This window comes from Miscanthus floridulus, chromosome 1 (genome assembly GCF_019320115.1).
Source record: "Miscanthus floridulus cultivar M001 chromosome 1, ASM1932011v1, whole genome shotgun sequence".
Classification (NCBI taxonomy): Eukaryota; Viridiplantae; Streptophyta; class Magnoliopsida; order Poales; family Poaceae; genus Miscanthus; species Miscanthus floridulus.
Genome location: NC_089580.1, coordinates 156,844,706 through 156,856,074, shown reverse-complemented (window position 1 = coordinate 156,856,074; position 11,369 = coordinate 156,844,706). Strand labels below are relative to the sequence as shown.

The following is an 11,369-nucleotide window of genomic DNA, read 5'->3' as shown; positions in this document are numbered from 1 at the left end:
GCTTCCACTTGTTAAAGTTAGTCCCATCAAAATGAGATAACTTGCCCATGGGCACACTGATGAATGACTTGTGATCATGGTTAGTCATAGACATAGAAGAATAGTTAAAGGATACGGCAGCATATTTATTATCGTCATTCTTCTTGCCCTTTCCTTTCTTGTTCTTCTTGCTATGCACTTGGTAGGACTCATCATCATCACCATCTTCGGAGCTGCTTGATAGCTCACTTGAAGATGCATTGGAGGCTTTTGCTTCTTGTTTCATTTTCTTTCTTGCTTCTCTTCTTTTTTCTTCTAGCTTCTCTCTTGAGTCTTCTTTCTTCTTTTCTTGCTTTCTTCTCTTCTAACCGCTCCTCCTCCTTCTTCTTCTCTCTTACTTCTCTTTTATCTTTTCTAGCTGTCCTTCTTCTTTCTTCTTCATTTTGAGTTTTTTTGGCATCAGTTGCCTCTAGCTGTGGGAGTGTGGAGTTGCTTATTGTAGAGGCGCTAATCTCACTGCTGACGGTATCATGCAGCCCAACATCCTTCGGATCGACGTTGATGAGCTTCACAACATCAGATCCTCTCCTGAGCTCCATACCTTACGCGGTGAAGCGCACACGAGGTAACCTCGCTTTGATACCACTTGTAGGATCTCTGGTACGCCTAGAGGGGGTGAATAGGCCTATAAAAATTCAACTCAAACCGATGTCAAATTCACCCGCGGCACTGTCGTACCTGCAGAAGAGATTAATTCACAGTTCAAAATCTACTCAACGAAATTTAGATTGGGTATATTTCTTAGCTTCCTGCAGGGTAGTAGATCATAGATCGATAGCTAAAAGTGGTGGGAACACCACACACAAATAGATCAGCCTCAAACTCTAGAAATCACCTCAACAATAATATATCATGCAAGTAATGTAAATCAAGCACAAGTGATACAATGATTTATCCTATGGTTCGGCTCGCCACCAAGGCTTGCCTACCTATACATTGTTGAGGTTGACCACTAAGGCTTAGAGCTTTTTAGCCCTTCCTCGTTCTCAAGTCAAGAGACTTAACTCTTGAGATGATGAGTGAGTTTACTAGCTTTAAGATATGGTTACAAACCTTCCGGTGCTGCCACATAAGTTGGCAAGCTCCACAGGCGACGCTCTAGCCAGCTAGGAGCCAAGCTCTAAGAGCAACAAACACAACCGCCAACTAAAACGTGAACCAAGTGCTCTTTAGAATTTGGAAATTAATGGAGTTGCTCTCTAATCAAGTTGTTAACCATTTTCCCCCAATGATTGATGGGGAAATCACTGAATTTGCTTGGGGCTTTAGGTCAATAATGGAGTGAGAGAGAGAGATAGAGCTCCTGCTCTATTTTGGGCGTGCTGAAGTGAGAAAGAAAGAGAACATGTTAGTTTCATACCGTTGGGAAGGAAAGAGAAATGTATATATACCCCCAGCCCCCAACGGTCATATATATATATATACCTCAGCCCTCAATGGACACCGCACCCAAGGGATCGAGTGAGACGAGACCCGCGGCCTTGAGGTCGGACGAGACGGAGCCCCCGACCTCAGGGTCGGGCGAGGCGGATCCCGCGACCCTGGGGTCGGGTGAGGCGGATCCCGCGACCAAGGGGTCAGGCGAGCCAGATCCCGCACCCAAGGGGTCGGGCGAGATGGAGCTCTCACCACGCAAGACGGCAAGGGTAATAGTGAAGTACAGACTGAATTGGCTATGAATCTGAGGATGCTTATGGTAGTTTGAGCACTTGGTAGCATATATTAGCTTAAGCATTGTGTCCTCTTTTATAGAACGGCTTTTCCTATACTCAAATTTAAGATATAAAAGAATTTAAACCTTCTTTGAGTTTGAAACCATCTACATATATAATTGGGGGCTCCTCCGTTTCGTGTAGCATCCTCGAATTTAAATTCCCTGCTTGTCATCTCGATAAATCTCATTAGTTCTCTAAATACGTGGTTATTATCACCAAAACCCATAATTAGGGCTTGATTGCACTTTTCACATGTAGTTTGCTATGCACTTGGATATACATTATATCTGGATACATAGTAAAAGCAATATATGTAGAAAAACCAAAATATTTATAATTTAGAATGGAGAAAGCATTATTCTACATAAAAAACTAAAACTTGTGTCTTTTTACTCAACCACGCTCCCTTCTTTTCAAGTTATATAAGTTATACTCCCTCTGTCATCAAATAAATCAATTCCTAGAATTCGTACCGGTCAAACATTTTTAAGTTCGACTAACTTTATAGAAAAGAATAACACATCTATGACATGAAATAAGCATATTATGAAAATATATTCTATGATACATCTAATGATACTAGTTTGATATCATAAATCTTGATGTTTTTTTATAAATTTGATCAAAGTTTAAAAAGTTTGACTTAGGACAACTTCAGGAGTTGATTCTTTTAGGGACAGATGGAGTACATCATTTTAGTTTTGTCCTTGTTTAAATCTATCTAATTTCAACTTTCGAATAGTTTTATAAAAAAAATTATTAACATCTACGATATCAAATAAATATACAACTAAAATAAATATCATGATGTATCTAATTAATCTTGTTTGATGTCTAGATGTTTATGTGTTTACGAGTATCCTTTAAAACAAAATATTATTTTATACAAAGTCGAAGGCTCGAAGCAGTTTAAAGGAGTTTTCTCAAAAAAGTGACCTGAGGCAGTTTAATCAGTTGACTGAGCCACTACTCCAACTGCTTCTTCTTCCCCTCCGGTCTAGATCGAAGCCTCGAAGCCCCGGAGAGCCAGACAGCCATGGACCGCCGCGGCGAGGCGAGCCACCGGGGCCAGAGCTCCTACCGCGGACGCGGCTGGCGAGGACGCGGACGCGGCGGCGGCCGGCCCTCCCCATCACCACCTTCCTCCACCGCCTCCCCTGCGGCGCTCAACCCCACCCCAACCCCGGCCGTTCCTGTCGACGACGCAGCGCCGATCATGGGCACCTGCCCCGACATGTGCCCAGGTAACCCCCTCCCTTCTTACATCGGCGCTAGCCGCCTGTTCAGCGAAGGCGATGAAACCAGCCGGCAGCCGGGCGTTGGTGTTGCCGTGGCGCCAACGCGCACAACCTGTTCGACCAAATTGCGCGAGCAGCGGTCCGGTTGGATCAGTTGTCGATGCTCGAGCTTATGGCTGCCATGATTTCTGCTGCAGCGAGGGAACGAGTGCAGAGAGAGCGGCTGAGGGACCTGGCCGTGCTTGAGCGGGTGGGCGGCGACCCCACGCGCACGTCTCCTTCCCTCGCCGTCAAGAAGGTGAGCCATCCATTCGCTCATGCTTGTACCCTTTTGCTATTGGTCCAGCGTCTATTCACGCTGATGTGTAAGGTTTAGTCTTTCTTTCTGGTCCTTCTGCCCGTATATGCACTTGACTGCTTGTAATCTTCCCCCGATGCAAAATGGCCTAACTAGCTTGGCTTTTCCGTGTGGTAGTTAGGTTAGCTCCTGCTCTCTGTGGATTTATGGCATTGTATGCTTATGTTCATGCAACTGTCCATTTTTTCTCACAGGGAGATCCATGTGCTAGTAAGCATGGCTGGAACTGGTGAACTTTTTATGTTAGTTGCCAACTATTGTTGCATTGCATATGCCACCAATGACAGCACCTGCCTTCATGTGCAAATGGTCCTACATATAGTTAGGCTAGCATTTCCTTTTGCTTTGGGATTCCCTCTTTTTCAAGTTATCAGATAGGACACAATCCTGTTTCCCTGAAAAGCTCAGATGGAAGATCAGCAAAGGAATCACACTTTCAGAGAAAGAAGGAAGTGTGTCATAGTAGGTGGTGGTAAATCAGTAGAGAACTTTTCTGTAGCAGTGGAGCAGCCTAGCAGGTCATTAGAGACACACATGTTTTATCTCCTAAAATGATGAGCTCATAGAAGCTCCTGTTCTACATCCATGTGGTCCTTACTAACTGCTGAATTATAAATGTTAAGTAGTAATATGGATATTGAAGAGTTATTAGTTTTACATGTTGATTCAAACATGAATTCTCTCATGCTGCCATGAATTGGGAGTCAAAGAACGCACGCCATTAGTTATGGCTAGAAAATCGCAAACTGTGTTGATGTGATCGTTCCATTTATCAATCACATGGTATAGCTGATCTACCAACAGAAAACATTGTTTCAGGTAGCAGTTTATGCTTTTCTGTTGTCTGAGTGACTGCGTGGACTTTGTCTACATTATAAAAGAACATAATAACCAATAAGTATTCTATGGAGTTCATTTTTATTTTTACTAACCCCTGGTTTCCCGCTAGTTTTGCAGAACTATATCTTCCACTAATGTACTGCCGTCAGATATACGTCCACTGCCGGTTTTACAAGAAACAATGGATTATCTTTTGCATTTACTGGATTCTTCAGAGCATCCATTTGAGACAATACATGATTTCATCTTTGATAGGACAAGATCTATAAGACAAGACTTAAGTATGCAGAATATGGTGAATGATCAAGCAGTTCAAATATATGAGGACGTGGTATATTCCTATCTTGTGAACTCTCTTTATTGCATGAACATGTTTTATGATCCTAGATTGTTCTGTTCTTCTTGAAACTTCAGCTTTGTTGAATCAAACTTTCAATAGAGTTTAGTCTGATGACCCTTGAAGCTAAGTTTGGTCTGATCAGATGGAAGTTTTTCTTGATTCAAAATCCATCTTTTTAAGTTAGATTTTCTGTACTCTACAGAACAGTCTTCATTTTCGTTTTTCTCCTTGAAGCAATGTTGCAGTATTTTTAATAATGTTGGCGGCTGATCACTCTATGCATATGATATCTGGTAGTGTAACTAGATATTCTCAAATCTTTCTTTAGGCTCTCTTTTGTTCCAATTTGGGAGGGAAATTATGTTTCTTTCTGAACTACTGTTGTATTAGTGCTAGTTTCTGTCATGCATTTTAGCCATCAGTTTTTATCCATTAGGTGGTCCTTTATTTGTTTGGCACTGTTACTTTTTATTATGTTGCTGGCATACTTTTTTCCTGCTGCTAAATATCATTGCTTCAAGTGTAAACTTATATTAAAATAATCTTCTTTAAGCTTTATCTAATACCTGCCTACTTCCCAGGTAACATTTCATATCAGGTCCCATCAAAGACTTTCCAGGTCTTGCCAGGATTCAGATGCATCTTCCCTGTGTTACCTAAACATGGAGCAGCTAACAAAATGCCTGCTTTCTCTGTATGATATGTATCATGTACTTCATAAGCGTGATTCACACAGCAAAAAGGAGGCCGAGTATTATTCCTTCTATGTGCTTCTACATTTGGGCTGCAAAATACACAAAATGGTAATTTGTTTTTGCTTTCCCACTGCTTCCGTGTTCAAATTTGTTTTATTCCTATTCAAGAGCTTTATACTTTATCTTACAGCTTGTATTCATAGCTAACTTTCTATTTATCTTCAGATAGATTCACTCTCTTTGTGGTATGGTCAATTGGCTAGTCCAGTCAGACGGTCGAAGGAAATGATATTTGCTAGAACTTTGTTAAGGTAATATCTAGACGAATTGCTTGCCAATGTAAACCTTCATTCTTTATGCTTTTTCATTTTCTCTGTGCCTGACCACTTGTATGATTTGGTCATAAGTACTTATTGTTGATTCATAGTTGGCTACTTCCATGCTGCACCATGTTTTTTTTGAATCTTAGATAATTGTATATATCTTCTGTAGATGCTATCGCCTAGGAAACTTCAAGCGTTTCTTTTGCATGGTAGCAGCTGAAGCAACCGATCTTCAGTTGCACCTTGTAGAACCTTTTCTCAACGAGGTGAGTCCATGATGGCAAGTTCGGCATTTTCAGTTGAAGGCATAACATTTTTCTTCTATATTGGGTTTTTAGCCTATTCTTCTTACAAGCACGATTGCTATTTAAAAGTTAAAACAATCCTTGAAATGAGTTTGAAGCCTAAATGATACTGAACAGATGATCTCTTCCGTGGCAAAAGGAATAAAAGATTTCAAGTTAGTTTCATTCCCAATTATCCCTTTGGTTGTGTTTTGATCCCTGCAGATAAAAAACTACTACCTGAAGTTTCTGGTGCTAATGACATTTGCTCAGTTGTTCTATATCAAAACCTGCACCATTTTGTTAGGGGACAAATAAACAAAATACTGTTCTTGCCTTGTGCACAAGCTAAACTGTCACTGATCATTTGTATTGGCATCAACTTTAACTCCTCCCATTTCTCTGCTGAAGGTCCGAGCTAGGGCCTTAATGTACTTCAACCATAGTGGCTACAAACTCCAACACCACCCTTTGGAACATCTATCAGGAATCCTGATGATCGAGGTAATCTTACTGTAAACTAGAACCATTCGATCCACTACTGATGAGCATTTGGGAAGTTGCTGTTTCTGAATCTCAAGGTTCAAAACTGACTATCTGAAGCTTATTGGCAAACGCTTAGGAATCGGAACTGGAATCTCTGTGTGGAATATGCGGACTTGAAATCAGCAAGAGCGAAGGTATGAAAGCTTTTGTGCCTAAACAAACAAGCTTCACCCTACCGACATTCATGCCCCAAAGTAATGGCATTTACATCTCAAGGGAGGTTGAAAGATGAAAACAGCATTGTAATTAGGTTTTCAATGGATTGTTGAATGTATCAGAAAAGAGCTTGTCACGCATGTATGTGTAAAACATTTCTCAAAGTGCCATACACGAATACTTATTGTTACAAGAAAAAATCTGAATATCTCGATGTGCTTTTACATACTGCTTTGCATTTCAGTTTGGTTTAACATACTGGAATATCGGCTCTTTGTGCTGCACCGCATTTGCACCTGTACTTTTTCCACGGGCTGGTAAATCATAAAATAGATAGGAACGAGCAGTGTTTTAAGCTTGTCAGGATCCCGATTTGGATCCTAGAATCTTACGTTATAAACTTATAATTCTACCAAACTAAAACGATAATGATCTCAACATGAACCTTAGATTCTAAACAAGCATCTCATAATATTGGCAATATCTTACATAGAACCTTTGGTCCTATCATCCTACATAATAATGATAAAATGTCATTTAAAGTTAAGGTGGATAAAAATTGTCAATGAATCTACTTAATAATTTAATAAAAGAGTCAATTAAATTAATTAGAAACCAATATTATATGCTTTAATCTTTACAACTTATTACAAACCTTACAAGTATATATTTCGTCCAATCAGAAAGAATTCCACTACTATTCTTAAATTCTATGATCCGATATTGTCATTTAAAAAACGGTCCTACCTAAAATCCCAATTCTAACAATCTTGACGTGATTCTTCAAAAAGATTAGCACCTCTGTCAGTCTTGCAATAAACATCCTCTGTCAGTCTTGCAATAAACATTAAGGGTTTCACATAACTATCTTTTCCACGAATGTGGCATCAGAAATACATCCTCTGCCAATCTTGCAATAAACATCGGATCATCTTATTACATTTACTAGATTTATAGGATCATCCGAAACGATCAGATCTGTAACTGTAAGACAGGAGTCAGTATATATGCAGAACATAGTGATTGATTGAGAAATTTAAGAGTTTAATCTGATGCTCCTAGAAGCTAAATTTTGGGTGTTAAGATGAAGCTTGCTTTTGCTCTGAATATAAGTGTGTTTCAATTTAAACTAGAAAGCAGGATTCTCAAGCATGTAACTTACATCTCAGTGGAGACAGAAAGACGATATGAGCTCAGTGCTTTAGGAGTTCAGGTTCAGTGGACTGTAAATATGTATAAAAAACTTGTGTTAGGTGTAGGACATCTTCCTATGCACTCAACACAAAGGCTGTAAATGATATTGTGATGTAGCACTATACTCCGTTTGCCATTTAGCTTCGTGCGTGTATATATAGAACATTAAAAATGAGTTAATACTTGTTTCTTTTGGCACGGCTCGTCGCTGTTGACTGTGGGATGTGTCTATAACCGTCCCTATTGGGGCTCTTGCTGCTTTTGAGATACATGGATGGTTGAATGCTGGGTCTGATTTCGTTTCAGTTCGTTGCTTGCTACGTATTTCAGTGTGATATATACTCCCTCCATCCCAACGTCTTATAATTTGAAATAATTTGAAATGGAGAGAGTATAAAATAGTCGTTGGTCATGGATAAGCCATGTTGGAACTTGGAAGGCATCATCTGTTTCACAGTTCAATGCTACCCTGCCTACAGCCTATCCCCTAATCATGTATGGTGAGCATGACACAGTGGGAAGATGCCTTCCAATCTCAGTTTTCGCACTCAATAACAATCGAACACCAAACTAGGCTGCTGTTTGGTTATGCTGTTTTGCACTCATACGCAGTCACTAGAGTTCACTAGCCTATCCAACAACCAAAAAAATACAAGCAGGCTAGAGACGATAGGAAAACTTCATAGTTGAGTTGGATTGCATCAAACGCCTCATGAACTAGAAGCTAGGTGTTTATCTCTGTTTTCAACAAATACTTTCGGATTCGTACGCCATACAACAAATAACTTGGCTACTCGTCATCCTCAGCCTTGGCCTTCTTCTTCTTCTTCTTCTTCCCCTCAGTGGCCGTCTTAGGTTCAGCTTCTTCCGAAACTTCACGGCTCTTCTTTTTCTTCTTGGGAGTCTCCGTCGCTTCAGCATCGCCATTAGCATGTGCTGCACCGTTCTCCTCCTGTGCCTCCTCTAGCTTATGCTTCTTCTTTTTCTTCTTCTTCCCAGTTCCAGGCTCAGCTTCTCCATCAGCAACGTTGGAGGGCTTATCCACATCCATTGCATCACCATCAGCCTCGGCCTTGGTCTTCTTTTTCTTGCTTTTCTTGGCAGATGCATCAGTCTTCTGGTTATCTGCACACGTTGAAGAACAGGGAAATATTACTCAACCATAAATGCATTGAATAATGCATTGTCCTACAGGCAATTAAAATTAAAACAGTTTGCATTTCTAAGAGATGGAATTAGCCTACGCTTACCATCATCATCCATTGAGGTGCCATTGACCATACTGTCAATAGCGGCTTTCATCACATCAAGGTTTTTACGAGGAGCGACACCCTTGTCATAGAATTCCAGTCTCTCCTCGACTTGCTCGCGCAACTTTTGCCCAAAGACAGAGGTACTAGCCTCTGGAGTCAAATATACCGTATAAAACAATCAATATGATGCTTTTGGAATGAGCAAACTTAGCAAATGTAAGAGTCGGTAACAGAGCTTCCTAGAACTAACCTGAGTAGCAGTCAATGCGTGAAGCAATCGAGCATTTGTTTGCCAGGTAACGAGCCATTCTGCCCTTGTTCTTGGTTGAAGCACGGCCAATAAAAGAGGAGTGGAATATAAGCCCATACTTCGGTGTGTTCCCTCGAGTTTTCAGTGCTCTGGTGGACAAAGGAGAAGTGTAAGAGACATCTTCCTAGTAGCAAAATTTACTCAAATACGACCATATTATAACCACAAATTACAGAGTTAACTCAAATTTACTGAAACAGTGGGAAACCATAAGATGTTTTAAGAATTTACCAACCTGAATAGGGCCTTCTCAGCACCAAGAATTTGAAGGGTGGAGGCAGCACACTTAGCAAGGTTTGAAAGATTGCCAGCATGAGAGATTAGGCGAGCTCCAACTACTTCACCAATCAACGATGTCAGGTTGGGTGCAATATCATTCATCTTAGTCACGAGATATTCATAAAGGTTTTTACGATACTCGGACAGATTCATAACCCTTTGGGCAAATTGCTGGACATTGATCAAATCAACTGGTGACAGATCCTGGCCTGAAAACAAACAAGAGAAAACAAAACATAAGAGCATTTACTACAATCAGCATAGTCAAACTAAATTGACTGCATCATATCCCATTACCCATTGAAGCCTTTGCTGCTTCAACAATTTCTTTAGCCTTGTCCTCGTCACCAACTATATCAGCCAAAGCCGGAATATCTTTTTCCGCCAAATCAGATTTGTTCACGATAAACTTAGCAAGCTTGGCATATAGGTAATTGTCATTCACAATCTTGACAAGCTCAGGGAAGTGCCATGAGAACCATTCCCTGCAGTGTTTTATTGAGAAAGCAATAAATAATCATACTAAGGGCATATTGGCATATTCATGTTCTCGGAGTTTCTTACCAGAGCAGACTGTATAAATACGGCCTATTACACCTCTCAGAAAGTTAACAATAAACAGTTATAGGAGAACAAGGAACAGACCTGACTCTCATGGAGAAGGAATTGATGTCCTTGTCAAGTGTATCCAACAGAAAGATTGCCTGGATCACCATGTTGTCAACACGATTCACATTGAACTTCACCTTGGCCCTGCTGTAGCTATGCCCAAGGCCAAGCTGGGCCTTCTCCAAGTCAGAATCCTACAATCACCATCGGAAACACAAATTAAGCAACAGGCATCCAACTTCACAACAAATTTAGATATATGATACACTATGCATAAGCCCAGCAGGCAAAGCTTCGCAAGCATATTCACACAATTTTGAGACAATCAACATCCGAAAACCAAATTACACACCACCCATCCAGCTTTACCAAAAAAGAAGGCCTATGATATGCTAAACACAAATCGAGCAGGCAAAGCTTCACAATCATATTCACGCAACTTTGAGCCACACGGGAAACTAACAATGCAGAATCTGAGCCTCTGAACATAGGATGGGGAAAAGGCGATACCTTGAGCTCGTTGATGAAACGATCGAAGTGGAGGCGGACACCGCGGAGCAGCTCCTGGACGAACTCATTGCTCTGGCAGGGGATGCCGGTGACCTCGGAGATGTGGGAGCCGACCTTGGGCTCGACGACGCCGAGGCTGTATTTGGCCTTCTTCCCCTCCTTAGGCTTCGGCAGGTTCAGCTCCAGGAAGCTCCTCAGTTCATCGGTCATGATCCCTGACCAAAGGAAAGGCCAAAGCCCGGGTCAAAACAAAAGCATCTCGCAGCGAGGCTGCGTGCTTAGGTGGGGAGGAGAGAACCTTCGGAGATAGCGTTGCACTGGTTGAGCGCGTCGACGGCAGAGGAGAAAGGGTTGAAGGCGGTGAGCTTGACGGCCTTGCCGAAGCGGTCGAGGTCCAGCACAGAGGAGCGCACGGCCTCCACGCTCTGCCCGATCTCATCGATGCCGTATGCGTGGAATAGGCCGTAGCCGGAGGCCGACTCGAACAGCAGGTACAGCGCCATCTCGCCGGCGGATGGCGGCGGCAGCTGCTGGTTGGAGGCCGAGGGGCGGCGGAGGGGTTAGGGTTTTAGGAGGACACAAGAGTGATGGTGGGTTGGTGCGGGGCGGAGGGGAGAAGATTTATGGGCTCAGGCTGGGCTCTTGTGGGCCGTCGGATTTACCTTTTTTTTTTCTTCACA

At 41.8% G+C, this 11,369-nt stretch overlaps 2 protein-coding genes across 2 annotated transcripts; one reads left to right on the top strand and one right to left on the bottom strand.

Annotated features, from left to right (window-relative positions):
- The first annotated feature begins 2,698 nt into the window (after positions 1–2,698).
- Positions 2,699–6,741, top strand: LOC136499218 (SAC3 family protein C-like). Its single transcript, XM_066494926.1, has 8 exons — positions 2,699–2,998; positions 3,190–3,290; positions 4,300–4,521; positions 5,112–5,333; positions 5,451–5,536; positions 5,718–5,814; positions 6,244–6,336; positions 6,455–6,741. The coding sequence occupies exons 1-8, from the start codon at positions 2,791–2,793 to the stop codon at positions 6,608–6,610; spliced, it is 1,185 nt and encodes a 394-aa protein (XP_066351023.1). The 5' UTR covers positions 2,699–2,790; the 3' UTR covers positions 6,611–6,741.
- Positions 6,742–8,398: 1,657 nt separating this feature from the next.
- LOC136499211 (nucleolar protein 56-like) lies at positions 8,399–11,277 on the bottom strand. Its single transcript, XM_066494912.1, has 8 exons — positions 10,988–11,277; positions 10,690–10,904; positions 10,216–10,373; positions 9,868–10,055; positions 9,527–9,779; positions 9,232–9,380; positions 8,979–9,131; positions 8,399–8,853 (listed from the first exon to the last, which is right to left on the bottom strand). The coding sequence occupies exons 1-8, from the start codon at positions 11,190–11,192 to the stop codon at positions 8,519–8,521; spliced, it is 1,656 nt and encodes a 551-aa protein (XP_066351009.1). The 5' UTR covers positions 11,193–11,277; the 3' UTR covers positions 8,399–8,518.
- Positions 11,278–11,369: the final 92 nt, after the last annotated feature.

What these genes read in the sequence shown, in the direction of transcription:
- LOC136499211 (XM_066494912.1), bottom strand. Translation starts at nt 11,192, where the DNA reads ATGGCGCTGTACCTGCTGTTCGAGTCGGCCTCCGGCTACGGCCTATTC. An exon ending in GTGCAACGCTATCTCCGAAG is followed by an intron (nt 10,905 to 10,987) that starts GTTCTCTCCTCC and finishes TCCTTTGGTCAG; the next exon opens with GGATCATGACCGATGAACTG. An exon ending in GCTGAGAAGGCCCTATTCAG is followed by an intron (nt 9,381 to 9,526) that starts GTTGGTAAATTC and finishes TTTGTCCACCAG; the next exon opens with AGCACTGAAAACTCGAGGGA.
- LOC136499218 (XM_066494926.1), top strand. Translation starts at nt 2,791, where the DNA reads ATGGACCGCCGCGGCGAGGCGAGCCACCGGGGCCAGAGCTCCTACCGC. An exon ending in TTCAAATATATGAGGACGTG is followed by an intron (nt 4,522 to 5,111) that starts GTATATTCCTAT and finishes CCTACTTCCCAG; the next exon opens with GTAACATTTCATATCAGGTC. An exon ending in CAGGAATCCTGATGATCGAG is followed by an intron (nt 6,337 to 6,454) that starts GTAATCTTACTG and finishes GCAAACGCTTAG; the next exon opens with GAATCGGAACTGGAATCTCT.